Raw genomic sequence first — 20,503 nt, forward strand, 5'->3', positions numbered from 1 at the left:
TGTTCATAAAGTTGTGTATGATATGGCAAGCCAAGTGGGTTTCCTAATCGCAGATGATAATGATTACCTGGTATTTACATGTTAGCACACCTTTATAGGTTATTTTTGCCCCAATGTAGATGAAATATTGACGTACAGTCGTACTTTGTTACACGCAAGGGGAAAAAATGGGCACACATATTGGCACTTCCTATTCCACGCGTTCATAAAGTCACGCGTAACTTAATGAACAGCTTTATGAAACATGAGTTGATATGATAGCAACTAATGGCTGTTGCTAGTGGAAGCTGCCATTCTAGCAAGAGTTGGTCTCATACAACTTTTATGAAATAGGGCCCAGATGTGATGAGATATTACACCAACAATACAGGTTTCTTCCAGGGGGATTCACAATACCTAATGATCTTGGTCATGTGCCATTTGACAAAGAGAGCTGAAGAAAACAGCAAAAATATGTACGCATACAGTCAACCTTGCTTAAGTTGACCTCGCATAAGTTGAATAATTGCCTTCAGGTGTAACTCGTAGGACCAAGTCCTCTTCTCTTTATATTCTATTGATTTTAATCCCTCATAAGGTGAATTTTCTCTAAGTTGATGTATTTTTTCAGTCCAAATTACTGTAGAACATGATACTAGCGGCATGAAAATTTCCTGAATTGGAGCCGACGACCTTTCTGGCGGCACGAAATTTTTGCGAATGCCACTGGCGTCCAATGCATATTGTGTAGGCAAGAACTTCCATGTGCATTTTAATTTTGCAAATGTTGGCACTCGCGAAATTCGCAAAATTAAAATGCACACGAACATTCCTCGTTTTACAGTAGATTCAACTTAGGAAAGGTTGACTGTATTTTACTGGCCAAAAATAGGCCTACTGAAACCTAATGTTTTCATAATTTTATGATTGTGTGTATTCAGGACATTCAATGATCAGCTCATTGTAAAGACTATTACAGTATCGATTTCACTCTTGGTAATCTCTCTCATCATCCAAAATGAGGATTAGCTACAGTGTACTTGTACGTGGTGGCTTTAGGTGGCCAATAAATGGGTAATTCAAGGCAGGGCTCCACACTAAAGATTCTTTTACTTGCCCTTTTGGAGAGAAGATTTTATCACTTTTCATATTTTTACTTGTCGAAAAAAAAGGTGGAAAAGTAAGGATTATTATTTCATTTGATGAAATCTCTATCACTACATGGAATGCATTTTTTTTTTTTTTTTTGGCTTCATTTTGAAATTCATCTAAGGTGGCATGAGCTGTGATTCAATATAATTATATATACATTGTACAATATTGTCACAACAAAGTGAGACAGGACAAACAGGTAGGCATAATTATAATTTTCATTGATGTCTCTAAACATTTTTAATGCTTTTTATTTGTTTTTTTCTTTCAGATATATATTTAAAAACATAGGCTGCAGAGGAAGGAGCCCTGGTTCTCATGTCCATGATCTTGATGTAGAAATTTTTAAATAACCTGTAAGCAAGTTATACACTGTACAATATTTGAGACTTAAATCAATGACGCTACGAGATAGTGGAGAAGGGCAAAGTAGAAGGTAAAGATGACAAACGGGCATAATCTCTGTGATCACCAGACAAACAACAATTGAGGTATGAAACTGAATGATTTGGTTTTAATTTTACTTCTTCGTGTGATGTCAACAGTCAACAAACATAATAATTAAGTCCATTTTTACCTCTATCTTCTTCTTTTTTTGCTATCGCCCAACTGTTGTGTTGCAATCTGAGTCCAGTCACCAAGTGTTTGCATTACATACACAACATTATACAGTGTACACAACATGTTTACATGTGTTTGAACCACCATATCTCGGATCTCAATTGTAAACAATACTGCGTAGTACCCTTTAAAGCTCTTCTCTCAGCTCTTGGACTGGTGGCTCTTGACATCGAGACAGCTGGTACCTAACACTGCTCGGGGTCGTCACAGCCACAAAACTGTCTCCGCTCCTTACCAATGCAATACAGTAGCAGTGCGGTAGGTTTGTTACTTCCTGGACTTCTACGCAAACACAAATATGATCTGAATTTTACATGCCTGATCGGACATTAAATTTCACTTGCTGCGAGCAAGCACGAGTGTCAAGCCCTGTACATGTACAATGTGCATGTATAACCAGACTCTTCTTTGATGAGGTGTAACACAAGCAAGATTACCAGAAAAGAATCTGATTTTGTCACCTGTATGTTTAATTTTGTTTTGTTTTTGTTTTGTTTTTAGTTCACACAAGGGTATTCAAATTATTTCAAATGATTGATAAAATCTCTGAGAATTGGCATCCTGACCACTATTTAAGATAAGATTGCACACCAAGCTGGATCTTGCTAAGGCCCCAGTCAAGTCACATACATGGTATAAACACAGATCCTCAAGCATCTACACGGTGATCCGGGGAGATCCGGGATAGTTTCGACTTCGATGGGAGTGTCAACGAGCTTTGATATGACTGTACACACAGTATCAACACGGCAGCTACACGGCAGCCACATGGACCATCCCGGATTGCTCTGCCAACACAGCAATCCCCGGATGAGCCGGATGTTTTTGACCTCCAAAAATTGTGTTGGCCTCCCGGATGTCCCCAGATCTACACGGACATACACGGATGTCCAAGGCGTCAACATGGATCTCTCCCCGGATCACCCCAGATCAGATCCGGGGTGATCAAATGGACATGCATAAAGACAGATAGAAGAAATGCACGGGCAACTTGATAACATGCATCTGGCACCCTTGGGACCAAAAGCCAGGCATCTTAACATAGTGACAGACCTATTAACGTCCTGTACTTCTCTGATTCAGGGGTCGGAGTTGTTTGTGGGACACACAAATGCAGGAGTCCTTTTGGGTATGGAAAATCACACGACAAATGATGATTAACCGGATTTCAGAATAGTGACAGAAATAAGAAATGTGCAAGTCTGTGATCAGAATTTATATTTGTTTATCATGCCAGCCGCATTGTGGCTGACTAGAATACTGGTATGTCAATAACACAGCACCTGTTACATGCAATATGCCAGAACACACATCCCATTTAAATCAATTCTTGCATCAAGTTTGACAAATTGATCTTAAAGGGACTGTACAGTAATGGTTAAGATGGGGGATCCATGTTTTGAACATTCCTAAGTGAGATAATAAAAAACCTCTTTTGAAATATGAAAGAGCATGTAATTTCAAGAAGGATTCAATATTTATTTGATGAAAATTGGTTTTCAAATGGCTGAGATATCCCGAAAAAGTGATAATAATAAAAGGCGACAGGCCACGCCTTTTATTAGGATCTCTTTGTTTCACCTTGTTTTTAGATATTTAGATATTTTCATCAAATAAACTTTTGATACCCCTTAGAATTGCATGCTCTTTGACATCTCATGGAGTGGTTTCAAAAGCTAAATCCCCACATCAACCAGAACTGTACACACCCTTTAACCCGTTAAGGACGAGTCCCGAGTATACTGGGGCAGTTGTCTATGGGAAATGCGTGCTGTAGCAATTTCAGCCTGTCCTCAATGGCTTAATAAGCACTGACCATTTAGTATTATAGTTGTAGCCATTAAAAAAAAAAAAAAAATCATAGGCATACATACTCAGGTTGGAAACAACTGACATTCCGCGCACATTAGGTCAATGACGGGCACTTTGTCAACTACAGGTAGTTGCAATAACACACCTCATTATTGAGTCTGCAAAATACAAAACATTGTATTGCACTATGGGAAGCAGGTGACCTTAGTGAATATTGCATTATGCACTGAAACACAGACTGCAAACATTTACTTGTTGGACTTTGGTCAGCACACAGTGTTTTCTATTTGCTCGTTAATGCAAGGAAATTCTGAGGGCTTTATCTTCATCACTTGGATGGGAGAATACTTTACATAATCAAGACTTTGCTATAACCAAGCTGGTTATAAATGGTACAACTGTACTCTTATTCACTGAACAACAGGTACTATAAAAGTGGATATTTTAGTGCAACTAAATTTTCACGCTAGGCCGCGTAAGATGAGTTTTGTGTGTTCTTAATCCTGTGGAATCAAGACATCGACTACTAGACTATATGGCAAGCAAAAATGTTCACATGCTTTTATTTCCACGCTAGTTTTTGTTTTCCCAAATGTGAAAAAAATACAACACCGCGAAAATTTCCACTTTTACAGTACATCAACGTGGGACCAGGACAATCAACCTCCTTAACCCGTTGAGGACGAGTCCCAAGTATACTCGGGCAGGTGTCTATGGGAAATACGTGTTGCAGCAAAATCAGTCCATCCTCAACTGGTTGACAGCAGTACCTTGTTATGCCTCAGCACATTACAATGGGGTTTTCATGTATAACAGTTACTGCAGATGCATACAATGCACTTACATGACTGCATACAGATGTACTTGCATGCTATCTGTACTCATGACTCATGACAATTTATGCCAACTCACTGAACAGTCTCAAAAATATCCAAAAATGATTATCCTGGATCAATGTTGATTCCTCATGAGGTGAATGACAATCACCGTTTCTTCTCCTCCACTGATTCCAAACACTCTGTGATACCATCCATCATGAATATTCTTGAGCACTTATTGCTGCTTGCAAGTCAGCAAGTTGAGTCTGTTCCTGAATCCAAAGCACTTGCTCAATGTGAAGTCTCTTTCCTTCTATACAAGTAGGACCGCGTTTATACAACCATCATTTTCAGGGTTGTTGGTGACCTGTGCGTATTTACCTGCAAGGAATGAGACAGAAAACCTGTACAGTAGTTCAGATATTGACATAAAAAAATTCTCACTTATTGTCTTTATGTCTGCATAAGTGGTCATGTCTTTTTTAAAATAACCAATCCACAAAAACTGAACGATCAAAACACCAATGGCTTTTCATACTGCACTCACCCTTGGAAATTCAATTTTAACATTAGCCCACACCACATACCATATATCCAATAAGCATGAACATTATTATGCAGAGCTCATTAAAGGGCACGTTCACCTTCATAGACATGTGGATTGAGTGAAGGCAACAATATTAGTACAATGTAGAACACATCAGTGAAAGTTCGGGGAAAATCCGACAATCTGTTCAAAAGTAATGAATTTTTAAAATATCTGTGCAACCACTGCTGGAGGAGAAGACTACTACAGTGTATGATGTCACATGCGTACAACGATATGAGGAAAATAAAAAGAGAATTTCACAAAACTTGACTTTTTGAATAAAGTGCACATTTCTTCGACTTGTTACTGACTTATGTTAGGGGTAATATTATTCCCCCCGACTTCTGAAAGAGAGAAGTCAAGTGGTCTTTTATTAAGTGAGAAAAGTGAGAATATCTTGAATTTTCTTTATACTTTCTTTATATAGCTGTACTCATATGACATCACAAGCTATAGTAGTCTTCTCATCCAGCCGTGACTGAGCAGAATCTTCAAAAATTCATAACTTTTGAACAGATTGTCCGATTTTCCTCAAACTCTCATTGATGTGTTCTACTAATATTGCTGAATTCACTCAACCCACATGTCTATGAAGGTGAACTTGTCCTTTAAGATAATTCAACAACCTGAAACATTAGTAAGTATGACAAAAGTGAATGAATTCTCAAGCACTTACCCCAGACAACTTTTCCTCCTTGCGTTACCATACCCAGTTCACTGACGTTGACCTATGAAAGCAAACAAAACAACAAACAACAAACTACTCAACAAACATTTTCAGAGTAGGAAAATAAACACCTGTCCATGGTTGGCCATTTAAAAAAAAAAAGAATAAAAAAGGATTTTTATAGCTGTTGCAGTAACACAATACATGATGTCCACATGCACACTAACACTAAAAAACAAAACAAAACAATACAAAGCACCCACAAACCTTAGATTTATCCTTACAGAGCACTATAATACAGTACTATCACATTTTTTAAAGATCACTCATTGACAGTTTCTTCATAATACAAAAAGTAAAGACAACATTACAGCTCCACTGCAATTATTTGGGTGACAGTAGAGCAGAATTTTGAGCTCACGAGATCACTTAAATTTTGTGGCTTTATCAGGTTCTGTAAAAGTTGATATTTTCTGCATGATTTCTAACACTCTCCTGAATAAGACAAATTTTGTGTGATTTTAATTTCACAGAATGGAGACAATACATAGTGTTGAATATTTGCATGCCTTTACATTCCTGCTAGTTTGTGGTCGCGCGATATATGCGAAAGTTTCCATACCGCTTTTATAGTAGATGAAACTTTATACGCTAATTGTTTGCCAGCTTTGCATCTTATACCTCCTGTGTCCGATTGTGACATCAGATACTTTATACACAGTTTAAGAGGTGAGTACACCTTTAGCTATGTGTCAGCTGTGTGTTGACCTATGTGTACAATGCCAAGCAAGGGCAACTGTCGTCAGTGTATGAGTGCAGAAATACATGTACCACTGAATATTCCTCTGGTACGAGAGTTTTTGTGATACCAGATCCTTGGACAAGAAATTAGATGGGAATGGGGTCACAGCACTGAAAGGTACAGTACAAATTTTCAGTTAATACTTTCAAAAGTCCATATTTTAAAGTATGCATGTACATTGTATAGGCCTGCATGTCTACATGTGCACAAAATTACCACACAGATTGTTGCTTACAGATACACATGATGGACTACTTGATCACTATGCAACTGGCTTCTTTTATTGCATTCCTAAACATATTTTCAGTTATTTTGGACACAAATTTGTCACCTCCAGTCATACAAAGTGTACATAACACAGCATGCAGTGTGTGCCAGCCAAGTTTGGTGAAAATTTGACCATGCATTTTCACAGAGAAGACAAAAATGTGAAAATATGCAGCAAACTTGGTCCCCAGTGCCACAAGGGGGGCATCCTCCAGATCAGATCCTACAGTCATACAAGAGACCCGGGGGTCTCATGCTCACCTGAGTATCGCAAGTTCACCTTCCATGCATTCTTGCAGACTCTTACCTGAGAACATTGGAAACTTTGGGGGGGGGATGGGGGAGGGGGGGGGCAAGGGGAGCATAGTGCCCATTTGAACGCACTGAGATCCTATCCCACTAGGAATGTTATTTGCCAAGTTTGTTGAAAATCCATGACATTGTTTTCAAGAAGAAGATGAAAATGTACAATTTAGGCATCCCCCCCCATGCTTCAAATGGGTGGGGTGGGGGTACCCCTGGATCTCCAATGAACAAACTTGGAACTACAGTCATCAATGTACTGACTCATAGTATTAAAGGGACTGTACAGTACTGGTTGAGGTAGGGATTCATGTTTTGAAGATTCCTAAGTGAGATAATGAAAAGCCTCTTATGAAATATGAAAGAGCATGTAATTTTAAGAAGGATTCAACATTTATTTGATGAAAATTGGTTTTCAAATGGCTGAGATATCCAAAAAAGTGCTAATAATAAAAGGCGACATGCCCCAACTTTATTAGTATCTCTTTGTTTCAACTTGTTTTTGGATATCTCAGCCATTTCAAAACCGACTTTCACTGAATAAACTTTTGATACCCCTTAGAACTGCATGCTCTTCTGACATCTCATAGAGTGGTTTCTGAATATCTCACAAAACGTTAAAAGCCAAATCTTCACCTCAACCAGAACTGTACACACCCTTTAACTTGGCCTTATCACTTCTGGTTCTAGTGAAGAAGATTTGTACATGTAAATATTCCTTAGTTTGGCAATGGTGCCTAGTTGAACAAATTGAGATTCTAATCCCCTAGGCATGTTACCTGCAAAGTTTGGGGAAAATTCATCAAGGGGTCTTCAAGAAGAATATGAACATGTACAATTTAAGTCCCCATTTGGACCCACCCCACCCCCTCCCCTGGGTCCCATTGGGAGCATCCCTGATCCGCCATGAACAAACTTGAAACAGCAGTCATCAATATACTAACTCATTGTATAAACTTAGCTCTATCACTTCTGGTTCTAGAGAAGATCTTTAAAGATTCCTCAATGAGGGTGGGTTGCCCTGGTCCCCAGGTGGGACATGGTGCCCATTTGAAGGAATTGAGCTCCTTTTTTCTAGGGATGCTACCTGCCAAGTTTAGTGAAAATTCATTGATCGGTTTCCAAGAAGATAAAATGTAAAAAGTTTTTGCATGACAGACAGTGGACGAAGAGCGATCGCAATAGCTCACTCAAGCCTTCAGCACAGGTGAGCTAAAAATGTAATTACTCATTGCATACTAACTATCCTTTATCTTTCTGGTTCTTGAGAAAAAGATTTTAAAGAGTCTTGTGTTTCAGAGCTTGGGGGTTCTCTTTAATAATAGTTTTATTTTGTGGCTTTGGGGGCTCCATGGGGATCTCTAGTTAGAGCAAGATGCCCATTTGTATTAAAAAAGAAGTTTTAAACAAAAACAAAATATTTGTTCATCCTAGTGACAATACCTGCTAAGCTTGGTGTAAATCTCACAAAATGTTTTAAAGAAGATAAAAATGTGAAATTATGAAAATTGCGTCCCAAGTTGATCCATCCAAAGTGCCCCATTTGGGGCTCGCAGGACCTGAGGGCCTCAAAGGCCCCATTAGGAGGCTTTGGCTCATACCCTCTCCCTTAAAAGAGGCACATTGTCCTGGCAAGGGCATGATGCACTTTTGTACAATTTATATTCATTCTACCACTCTAGCAATAATGACCTTGCATTTTTTTAGAAGAAGACAAATATGTACACTTTTGAACCTAATTTGGTTCTCCCCATCCCACAGGGCTACAGACGATCACCCCAATATCTGCCATAAACAGCCTTGAGAGTACAGTCACCACTCTATTACTCATGACATTAACTTAGCTCTATCACTTCTGGTTCTAGAGAAGAAGATTTTTAAAAATTCCTTGATTTGGGGGACTTTGACATGCACACACTGAAGCATGGGGTAATTGCTTTAATAGCAATTAGGGCGGGCAATTACAGCAATATCAGACATCGATGGCTAAATTATATATCAGATATTTGTGATAACATTTTAGGACAAGGCAATCGCCAAATTGTGTCTCGCCCATTCGCGTACAAGAAATTAATATTTTTTATAATTCCCAGAAGTTAATTGACCTGCTTATGACCTTTGACCTTGTGGTGACCTTCAACACCCTAAGGGACATTTACCATTCAAGTTTTCTACAAACGGACAAAGGGGTCAAAAGTAATGAGCCATAATCGAAATGCGCCATAAAAACTTAACATTGAGCCCTAAAAATTTGTTGACCCCTTTCTGCGACCTTTGACCTTGTGATGACCTTTAACTCTCCAAGGGACATCTACCGTCCAAGTTTGGTCACAAACGGACATAGGGATCAAAAGTTATGAGCCACAATCAAAACGCGCCCTAAAAACATAACATTGGGCCCTAAAAGTTTGTTGACCCCTGTCTGTGACCTTTGACCTTGTGACGACCTTCACCTCCCCAAGGGACATCTTCCATCCAAGTTTGGTCACAAACAGACAAAGGGATCAAAAGTTATGAGCCATAAACGAAATGCGCCCTAAAAACTTAACATTGGGCCCTAAAAGTTCGTTGACCCCTGTCTGTAACCTTTGACCTTATGGTTACCTTCAACTTCCCAAGAGACATCTACCATCACCCAAGTTTCATTGCCATTGTAGCAACATGTGCTGAGTTACGTGTGATTCAAATTCAAATTCAAGTTTATTCCGTTTTTCGACAGTAAAAAATAACATAACATACATCACTCTTTCTTCAGTGATAAGAATCGTACCAAAAAAAAAAAAACCAAACAAACAATCAAAGTGAGTTTAACAGAGTAAAACAGTACTTGTATACTTGCAGTAAAGATACATTACAATGCCTGAAGTAAATTAAAGTAAAGTTGAATATCAACGTACACAAGGCGAAAAACGGAGGGACCCACTGAAAAGACGAAGCTTGTAGAGTGTGGGCCCCTCAGGAGAGAAAGAATCAGTGAAAATATTGGTAATAATTATCGGCATCAGGACAGCAACGAAAATATCTGAAGCAACAACAGCGAAAATAGTTATAACAGCAGAGAAAAAAAAAAGTAGAGAGGAAAAAATGTTTAAAAACATTGACAAAATAGAATTAGAAATGGAAGCCCATAAAGAGTCAGACAGAAAAGGAAGAAAAATACAAAATGACAACATTAACATATAAACGGACATAAGACGACACTGGGACATCGACGAGGCTATAGTTAAACGCAAAAGACAGACTACGACAGGAAGTAAGACTAGCACAACGGAGATAACGATACACGAGGGCTGGACGATGGAAAACAAAAACAAGACAGAGACAAGACCGGACGGAAAACAAAAACAAGACAGAGACAAGACCGGACGGAAAAAAAAAATCCCTCATTATATAAGCGTATAGAGTGCAGATCCCGAAGAAAAATCCATCAACTGCATGACTAACTTAACCCAAAACTTTATTCATGAACTTGGCAGTGGTCAGCTAGTACGAGCGACAATGTGTAAACAACTATGCGGATTTTATGAAAGGGGTATCAAAATGAATAACATGTAAAACTAATCCGATTCATGACAAATGTTATTGTAAAATCGCAAAAGATAGGCTTTTAATTTCCGTTTAAATGAATACAAAGAGGGAGCTGTTTTTATATCGTGGTTCAGAGAATTCCAATAGTTTGGACCAGTGTAGATAAATGAATTTTTCCCTAAAATTGTTCGGAAAAAAGGTAAATGAAATTCATTTGAACGTCGGGTGGGATAGGAGTGAAATGATTGGTTTTTAAGGAACATTGAATCAAAAATAGATGGAAGTGAACTGTTATTAAACATGTACATAAATTGACCTAAGTTGAATAAAAACAACTCATTTATTTTTAGTAACTTATTAGAAGCAAACAGTAAATTTGTATGTGAACGTGTAGGAGAATGACAAATAATACGGAGGGCTTTTTTCTGCAGTAACAACACTCTATTCAAGAGGGTCTGATGAGTATTACCCCAAGCCAAAATTCCATAATTCAAATAAGGCAGTATCAAAGTGGAGTATAACATGAGTAATGACTTTTGAGGAATATAAAATTTCAATCTGTTCAAAACACCTATATTACGTGAAATAATTTTACAGATATGATCAATATGTGTTTTCCAAGACAGTTTATTGTCAACAATTATACCAAGAAATTTAAAATCTAATACACTTTCTAAATTAATATCATCTAAAACTATGTTAGAATTTAATACTTCGACAGTATTACTGAAAAGCATATATTTTGTTTTTTGAAGATTCAATGATAATTTATTAGCCCTGACCCAATTAGTAACTTTTAACAGTTCTGTGTTAACTTTTTGGACTAAAATATCAACATCGTTGTGAGCAAAAATAACAGTGGTATCATCTGCAAAATGAATAAAAGAAAGTATTTCAGAAACAGAAGAAAAGTCATTGATATATACTATGAATAACAACGGTCCTAAAAGACTTCCCTGAGGAACACCACACTTGACATCTCTTATAACTGAATTATTATCTTTAATAGTAACAAACTGTTTCCTATTACCTAAGTAACTCTTAAACCACTCCAAGGCCTTCCCACGTATTCCATAATGCGATAACTTATAAAGTAAAATGTTATGATTGATTGTATCGAAGGCCTTGGAGAAGTCCAAAAAAATACTAATTAAATGAGCGTGGTTGTCAATTGCGTTAACCACGTTATCAACGAAATGAAGAATTGCATGAACAGTGCTATGTTTTTCTCGAAATCCAAACTGAGACTTTGTAAAAATTTTATGCAAATTAAAAAAATTAATAATTCTAGTATAAATTATTTTTTCTAATACTTTAGACAATGAAGATAATAAAGAAATTGGGCGATAATTACTGATATCCAGTTTGTCACCCTTCTTATATATTGGTATTACTTTCGCCAATTTCATTTTATCAGGAAATATACCATGAGAAATTGATAAATTAAAGATATGAGTCAAAGGGTCTGCAATTGCAGATATGACTCCTTTAAGAATACAATTATCAATACCATCATAACCGGAACTGCGCTTATTTTTAACAGAAGAAACAATATCAATAATTTCATACCTATTCGTTGGAATAAAAAAAACAGAATTTGGGTTACATTGACCTAAAAATTCAGTAAAATTTTGTTTTGTGGCCGGGATATCTTGAGCAAGCGATTCACCTATCTGAGAAAAATAAGAGTTAAAAACATTGGCAATATCAACAGAATTGTTAATCAAATTATCATCCGATTTAATCTGATCAATCTCTACTTTTTTACTCTGTATATTCATCGCCCGGTTTAAAACTTTCCAGGTATTTTTAATATCAAACTGAAATTTTGACAACTGTCGTGAATAATAATTTTTCTTCTCAAAACGTAAAATTCTGATTAGTGTATTTTTATAAGATGTGTATTTCCTTTTCGATTGATCAGTATTTTCCATTTTGTATTTATAATATAAACGATTTTTTCTGTTAATTGAGCGAAGAATTGATTTAGTTATCCACGGTAACCTAGGAGTCTTCTTATAATCCATTCTTTTCTTTTGTTTAGGAATTATATCATCCAAAAAACAATTCAAAATATTCATAAAATTGTCAAAAGACAAATTAACATCGTCACTGTCATATACTCGTGACCAATCTGCATTATCAAGAGCGGCATCAAGACTGGCCAACTTTTCAGGGGACACTCTACGTTTAAATAAAGGAAATGAAGATTTGGAGTCATTAACAAGCGTTCTCAAAGTAAAGGAAGTCATTATTGGAAAATGATCCGTTATATCTGAAAGAATTATAAAAGAGTCAGGGAGGGGTAAAACATTACAAAACATATTATCAATGAGAGTAGCCGAATGATCTGTAACCCGAGTCGGTTTGGAAATGAGGGGCAGAAAGGAAGAAGACAAAAGCGTTTCGAGAAACTCACTTGAAGAATGATCATTTCCTGATTTCAACAAATCAATGTTATAATCGCCAAGTAAAAAACAGTCCTTGTTTCGAATTATTGGATTTTTTGCCAAATCTGCAATATAAGTAAAAAAATCTACAATATTTGAATTGGGAGGTCTATATATAATTCCAACTACCACATTCTTACATCCTGGAATACTAAGTTCAATGAAAAGAGATTCAACGGTACTATCCATTCTGCAGATATCGCTGTGAATAACACATTTAAAAGAACTTGAGACATAAAATGCAACGCCACCTCCACTCCTGTCAGATCTGTTATTAATATACATATTATATCCGTCGATAGCAAAAAAGTTTTCAGACGACGCGGTTAGCCAAGTTTCACTCAGACCAATGACAGAGCATGATTGAGTGTGATCAGATTCTAATAAAAACTGTAACTCATCAAAATGCTTATTTAAACTCCTTATGTTTAGATGCAGCAAAGAAAACGTGTCTTTAGAAAAACTATGATACATATCTTTACATTCATTAACAGTTATATAATTACATAGCGGGTTCTGAATTGAATCATCAAAATCATAAGTAAATTCAGGAGCTGATGAATTCAAATTATCGGCTGCGAAATTATCATAGGGAGTTGCATGTGTAACTGGTACTCCATCAACTAAATCAGATTCGGATGTTGTGTGTCTAAATAATTCAAAAAAATCATCATTCGACATAGAATGAAAGGGTGCATTTACGAAATCAGCCATAGTAAATAATGATATGGTCTGAAATAGAGTTCTGAGTTACCAGCAAAAAAGTGAAGAGGAAGCGTGCGATAGAAAAGGAAAGCGGCCAACAGGCAACGTGTGACAAAGCACGTGAACAATTCGATACACGTAGCAATGTGCAATGCTGGTGTAGGAGTCTTGATGTAGGGATGATCGCTTCGAGGAAGGTGGAGTGGGAGTAAGAAAAGGCAGAATGGGTTGAACGAGAGAGACCAATAATGGCGAGGGAGACAAACACAGAACAAATAGAACAAGTAAACGAAGATGCATGTACAACGGGTGTCTGGGTGGGCATCCAAACTGAAAGCAAAAGACATATATATAGAAAAAGTTGGGCTGAAAATAAAGAAAGTAAAGGAAGCAAATAACAAAACTCAACTGTTGGAATGAAAGAACATATCCGCCTCGACATCATTATCAGGTATAACATGTACAATACAGTTACAGAGCCGAGCTAAACTGTTGCTGTCACCGAGCCGTGCATCTCTTCCGGGGAATGAGTTAATTGATAAGAGAGTCTTGCAAGTAAACTTTAACATATGACCTCAAATGACCTTTGACCTTGTCATGTGACCTCTTACGGCACCATAACATCAAGGTACCCCCAGTGCATCCATCACCCAAGTTTGATTGCCATTGTAGCAACATGTGTCGAGTTACGTGTGATAAGAGAGTCTTACAAGTAAACTTTAATGTATGACCTCAAATGACCTTTGACCTTATCCTGTGACCTCCAACGGCACGATAACATGAAGGTACCCCCAGTGCATCTATGACCCAAGTTAGGTTGCAATCCAAGCAACTTATGTGAAGTTATTTGTCAAAAGAGAGTCTTGCAGGTAAACTTTAACATAGAAAAGAGAGTCTTGCACATACTCTTTAATATATGACCTCAAATGACCTTTGACATCATCACATGACCTCCGACAACACCATAACTATTAACATGAAGATATCCCTAGTGCTTCTATCACCCAAGTGTGGCTGCCATTGCTGTAACAGTTGCCAAGTTATGCATCATAAGAGAGTCTTGCAGGTAAACTTTAACATTTGTGACGGACGACGGACGGACGCCATTTGGATCCCTTAGTCTCGCCTTCACCTCCGGTGGGCGAGACAAAAAGTCTAACCAAATTTGGTTGAAATTGGGTTAAGGGCGTAGAAGTGGCACATGAAAATACGGGGTAGGGGGCACATTGTGCCCCTCTCCCCTGGGCTTTACAGGATTAAGAATAAGTTCCATATACTAGTACACCACATATTTTGCTATTTCGTACTCGGGAATTTCACAAGTGGCTGCATTTGCCATTAAGAAACACACAGAGGGAATGAGAAAGAAGTATTATTCCTTTTCATGAGAAAAGGCTGGTGTTTTCAACCCTCAAGACAATGTTAGATGCACTTTGTTATAGGAGGCAAAATTTTGGGAGTTGTTAATTTTAAGAATACTGGTTGACTCATGTTTACATTGTAAATTATACTGCGTACAGCATGTATGGTATTTGAAGAGTGATGATAAACACATAACTGGTTAATTCATTCAACTGCTGCAGCTGCAGGAGCTTACTTCTATGATGGTTCCTTTGGTGATGACCCCAAGTGAGGTGTACATTGGCGAGTTTGGGTTCTTCTTGACCCCAATGAGAGGGAGACAGAATGTTGCCTTCAGTTCTGGATGTGTTACATGAGCCTTCTTAAAGCGTAGTGCCTGGAAGAAAAGAACAATATTCACACAAGGGTCATTTCCACACATATTGGGGGTGGGAGGATGGGGGTGGGAGGATGGGGGAAAGGGGGCAGGTTACCCTAGCTTGAGCTTGGAGACAAACATGACCATTATTAAGATTTCTGTGGTGTCCATTGTCGACATGTTATTAACAATATTGCACCTACCACCTCTGGGGTCCCACAAACAACACATCGTCATCCTTTGTATACCCAAGTTTCTAAACATATTATCACTGGATACAGAGACGATGTTTGATATTTAGAGCATTTTGGCTCAAAGCTGTCTTGTCCCAAGGCCTCTCCTATCGAAACCAAATGCAACTTTGGGATAACTTTGCATTCCCTAACCCTGAGGTGACTCCTACCACAGTCGATCATAATAATGAAAAAAGAGAAGAAAGGCTTGTGTTGTTGGTTTGGGTTTTTTCTTCTTCTTTTTTTTTTCTCATTGGGCATACAAGGATAACCACTTGGAACTTCCCATGAATAACTATTTGCTTTCTGCTACATACATTGTAGGTTCAAAATATAATACCAAAAACATACTAGTTGATCTTTGAAGATGATGTGTTTTATCAGTGCTTTGGATCCATGGGGCATTGTGTTTGGTCCATCTCTTCAGCAGAAATGCCGGCTCCAGGTACAACATAGAAAGGTTTGCACAGCCTGGCTGTTGGAGATACCTTTCAAGCCTTGATACCACTCTGGTCATGACAGCCTCTTTTAAGACAAGTGACCCAGTAGGTTTAGGGCTCACCAACTCATCTAGCTTTAATGTTATTTTCATGGTAGTCAAACGTCATCATGAGGACCATGATGACCAGTTGAAAATAGATTTATGAATCTAATGTTTTGCTGGGTCAAAAATTTCTTGGGAATGCAACCCTCCGACTGACATGTATGTTCGGTATCGAACATTTTATCTACGAGAGAGCTTTACTTACCTATCAATATAACAATTGCCATTCTAATGCCGATTCCAAACCCGTTCCACTGCATTGTGAATGCGTCCGTCATCAGGGCTGCTGGATCTTTGTGTTTTGTGCAATAAACTGGCAGCTGCTTGTTCAATGTCGATGAGAATAGGTCGACCTGAGGGGGACCGAACCTATTGAAAATCTGTTTGGCAATGCTTGGATTGAGTTGCCACTCTGTGGGGAGATAACTTCCCCTCGACAGGAAATCTGCCACATAGTTGTCTTTCCTAGTACAAGATGTGAGAGGCTATGAGATTCATCTCCACCAAATCGCACCAATCTAGAATGTCTAGAGTGAGATTGCACAAAGGTTTCAACCTTGTGCCCCATTGTTTGTTTACGTAAGATACTACCGTGAGGTTGTCTGACTTTATCAGAACCGTTTTCCTCCGAACAGAGCATTCTGTATCGCCCGCATTTCCAGTACATTTATGTGCTGACCCCTGTCTCTTTCTCCCTAAGTTCCTTGAACCTGGTCCGAGTTTAGTACTGCACCCCACCCCATAGTCGACGTGTCTGTGAGAATGGTCATGGAGGGGGCTGGGGTAGTGAAGGGTTTTCCCATTTGTAGGGTATTTGGGGGCATCCACCAGCGAGCCTGGGACAATGTCCTTGTAAGGTGGATAATTTGAGTCATCGGGTCTGTTAGTGGGCGATACTGACTGAGAAAGGCCATTTGGATCTGCCTCATTCTCCTTCTGCAATCTGGTACTGTGTCCAAGAGACTTGCAAGGAGGCCCAGAAAACGCAGCCAGTGCTTGGCTTGTGCGTGAGACGTGGAGAGTAGGAATCCCCCTACTAGATGAACCTTGCCTATTCTGTGAGGGAGGGGATGGGCGAGCCTTAGTTTCAGGTCTAGTTTGTGAGTGGGTTCGAGCTGAGACTTTTCGTAGTTTACTAGAAAACCTAGCTTGGAGACTAGGTCTAATGTAATGTCTAAGTGATGGCGTAGTGTGTCTGCAGAGTCTGCTAATACCAGCCAGTCGTCTAGATAGACAAAAATTCGAATGCCCCTTTCTCGTAAGTGGGCTGCGAGTGCCTGAACAATTCGAGTGAAGATGCGTGGGGCAGTTTTGAGACCAAAGGGCAGAGCACGATATTAGTACACTTTGTTTGCCACTGCGAAACCGAAAAAATGCTGTGCAGTGTGGGCAATGGGAACATGAAGGTAGGCGTCTACTAAATCTATGGAGATGGCCCAATCGTCTGCCTTGATGAGTGGCAGGATGTTGCGGAGATTTTCCATTTTGAAAGTGGAGTTTGCGATGTATCGATTTAGCTTTTTTACATTTAGCACCATGCGGAATCCGCCTTTTCGCTTGGGGGTGAGAAAAAGTGGGGATAACACAAGATGCCTTCTTGTGTGGACCCGAACAATCGCCCGTTTGGTTAGTAGGGACTCTATATCTTGTAACAACGCCCTTCTTTTTTCTGGGTTTGTTGGCAGGTTGGTTTTCTTGCTTATCTCCGGAAGCAATTCTTGGTGAATCAGTGAGGGAACAAATCCCTTCTGAATTATTGAGAGCACCAATTTGTCTGAGGTGATTTGTGACCATTGATGGGCAAATACTTTGAGTCTGCCCCCTACTGGGGGTTGCCCTGCGTGCTGATGCGGATAGTCATAACTGTGATGAAAGGTCCCGCTGGGGGGCAGTCAACTGCGTTCTGGGGGGGTTAGATTGCTGTCCCCGGGGTCGCCTATACGATCTTCCACCCCGCTCTCTGCCCTCAGGCCTGCAAGAGTCGGATGATGGCTTGTAAGACTGACTGTACGGATGTCTGCGATAGGGGGAACCTTGAGATGATCGTCCCTCACGGAAGAACCCTGACTGAGGGGGCATAATTATGGTCCCTAGAGGGTCGAAAGGAGCGGTTGGGTTTGCTCAGTTTGTAGGCGGTCTTGTCTGCAGTGCTAGACGCCGCAATGGTGTCCTCCAGTACCTGCTGAAACTTTCCCGCAAATAGGTCTGGGCCCGTACGGGGCAATTTTGCGAGTATGGAGTCAGCCTCTTTCTCGAGTTTGAGCTGTTCCATAACCTGAGATCTGCGAAACTTTTATTATTATTATTCATTATTATTTATTCGGCTTTCATTCACAAATATCATAATACATATTTCGAAATCAGAACATACACTGGAGTGGTAAGGGTGCACCAGGTTGAGCAGCCCGGGTCTGGAATGAGCCAACTGAATGACTTGGGCCCTCAGGCCATCCTCCCCAACCCACCTGGTGCACCCAAAACAGTCAGTTTACAATATAAAAAATACAAATTTCATTAACAGGCATACATTTAAACAAAAACAAAAACAAAACAACTGTTTCTTTGTAAGTGTCAATTTAAGATATGTGTAACTTTCAACATAGTAACGCTGTTCGGGCGGCCTGTTCGAACTGGAGATCTGAACTTCGCAAGAGCAAATCAGAGATCATTTTCAGGTCCTCCCCGTCTATGGCCAAACGGCTTGCTTCTCGTTGCGCAATAATTAGATAGCTTTGATAAGCCGCGAGCGTCATCGAGCTACAGGCTGTCTTCTCAATGTGGGCAATCTGCGAATCTATCCTTCGGAAAGATCGAGATCTCATGCCGTTGAAGTTGGATTTGCGAGCACGAGCGTCACCCACACGGAACGCTGCCTCTGGGACTGCAGGTGTATTGAACACCGCATTGAAATCATTACTGCCAAACCGAAAACCGGACAAAGCGTCATAACAGCTAGATCAGGATTTCAGGGACGAATGGGCTAGTTTAGTGTAACATGTAGCAAAGAGGATATCAAGTTTCACCGCACTGGGTCCTTGGCTACGAGCAGACAATTCAGATTCCAAGCAAAATATGGGCTTGGCCTCTTCTTTTTCCTCAGTAGCAGTTGATTCTGCCTTTTACTGGGGACAGTACTTTATCAGTAGTTTGGCGGCTATCTGGCCGTCCCTTCTACCTGTCTGATTCGTTGATTCTTTATCACAGGGAGGAAGCTCGTCAGTAAATATGCTTTCCCGACCATCTGAGCTGATAGAGTGTATCAGCTCAGTGAGACGATGGGAAACTAACACCAGTATCATCGTCTGCCCAGTTTCTCGAAAGAGATGCTATTTTTTTTGGGGGGGGAGGGGGGGGGGCGATATCCAAACTCATCATCGGAATAGTCACCCAAACTGATTGTCGGAACGCGAGAGTGGAAGCGAGACCCGATAACTTCCCCCTCTCTCCAGCGGAGGGAAGCCCTATCGCGGGTTTGGCATCGGGATTGTCGAAGTACGCGGGCCGAGTCGGAACGGGCCGCATTATCACGTGTACAAATGTAGGCAGGCCAACGGACCCGGGGGAGGACGGAGCTCGCGATACGGTCGCTGGGGCGAGATTCCGGGGGCCTGTCGCATCGCCCGCTCGTGCGGGAAGGGACCCCGGGAGATAACTGACAGATTGCGTAGGGATCGGAAAAACCGAGGGACCTGTAGGATCACCCGCCCGTGCGGGAAGGGTTCCCTGGTTATGTGAAATAAGAACCGATTGTAGGGCCTGCATGAAGAAATTGCAGGCCGCTGTTGTATCAAACAAGCTGCTGTTATCAACGCTAGCAGGCTGGTTGACGTTCAGTACACTGGAGTCTACCAACTTGGTCGGCGGAGCCAGGTTAGTCTCATTGGGTCTCACGGCAGGAGAAACCGCGACATTGGAGCCTGGTTTCTCGGCCGGACCGGGAAGAGAATGCTTTTTCGGGGCACTCTTCTTTCCCTTCTTTGATGGAGGAGAAGAAGCAAGGAGCACAGGATTACTACATAGTCTCTTTTTTGTGCCCTGCTCTGCTTTAGCGGTGTTGGATCCCGCCTTCGTTGAAACGTTCGGTACAGCCTCCGCCATAGGGTTCGAGCGGGGCGGCGAAGAGCGAGACGAATTAGGCATCTTAAATGCCCTAAGCCATCACTAAAAACAAGAAACAATAAAACTAGGCTAAGCAGCCGATAGAACAAGGAATATAACTCAAATAAATACGAAATCAAAACGATAAGGTAAAAAAGGGAACGATCTTATCTGTATATGCGTAAGCTTAACCGTGGGGAACTCGTAGTGAGCAG

At 40.0% G+C, this 20,503-nt stretch overlaps 1 protein-coding gene across 1 annotated transcript in view; it reads right to left on the minus strand.

The window, feature by feature from the left end:
* Nucleotides 1-1,430: 1,430 nt before the first annotated feature.
* The window catches only part of LOC139711857 (ribosome biogenesis protein NSA2 homolog), a 43,473-nt gene continuing 24,400 nt past the window's right edge, over nt 1,431-20,503 (minus strand). The window contains exons 7-9 of the mRNA XM_071623709.1: nt 15,291-15,431; nt 5,648-5,699; nt 1,431-4,763 (exon numbers count right to left, since the gene is read on the minus strand). Coding sequence (XP_071479810.1) covers nt 4,696-4,763; nt 5,648-5,699; nt 15,291-15,431 — 261 coding nt within the window. The 3' untranslated portion in view covers nt 1,431-4,695. The remainder of the gene's footprint in view (nt 4,764-5,647; nt 5,700-15,290; nt 15,432-20,503) is intronic.

The sequence above is a fragment of the Diadema antillarum genome, unplaced genomic scaffold (assembly GCF_040938485.1).
Source record: "Diadema antillarum isolate AM-2024a unplaced genomic scaffold, OU_Dant_1.0 seq00001715_RagTag, whole genome shotgun sequence".
NCBI lineage: Eukaryota > Metazoa > Echinodermata > Echinoidea > Diadematoida > Diadematidae > Diadema > Diadema antillarum.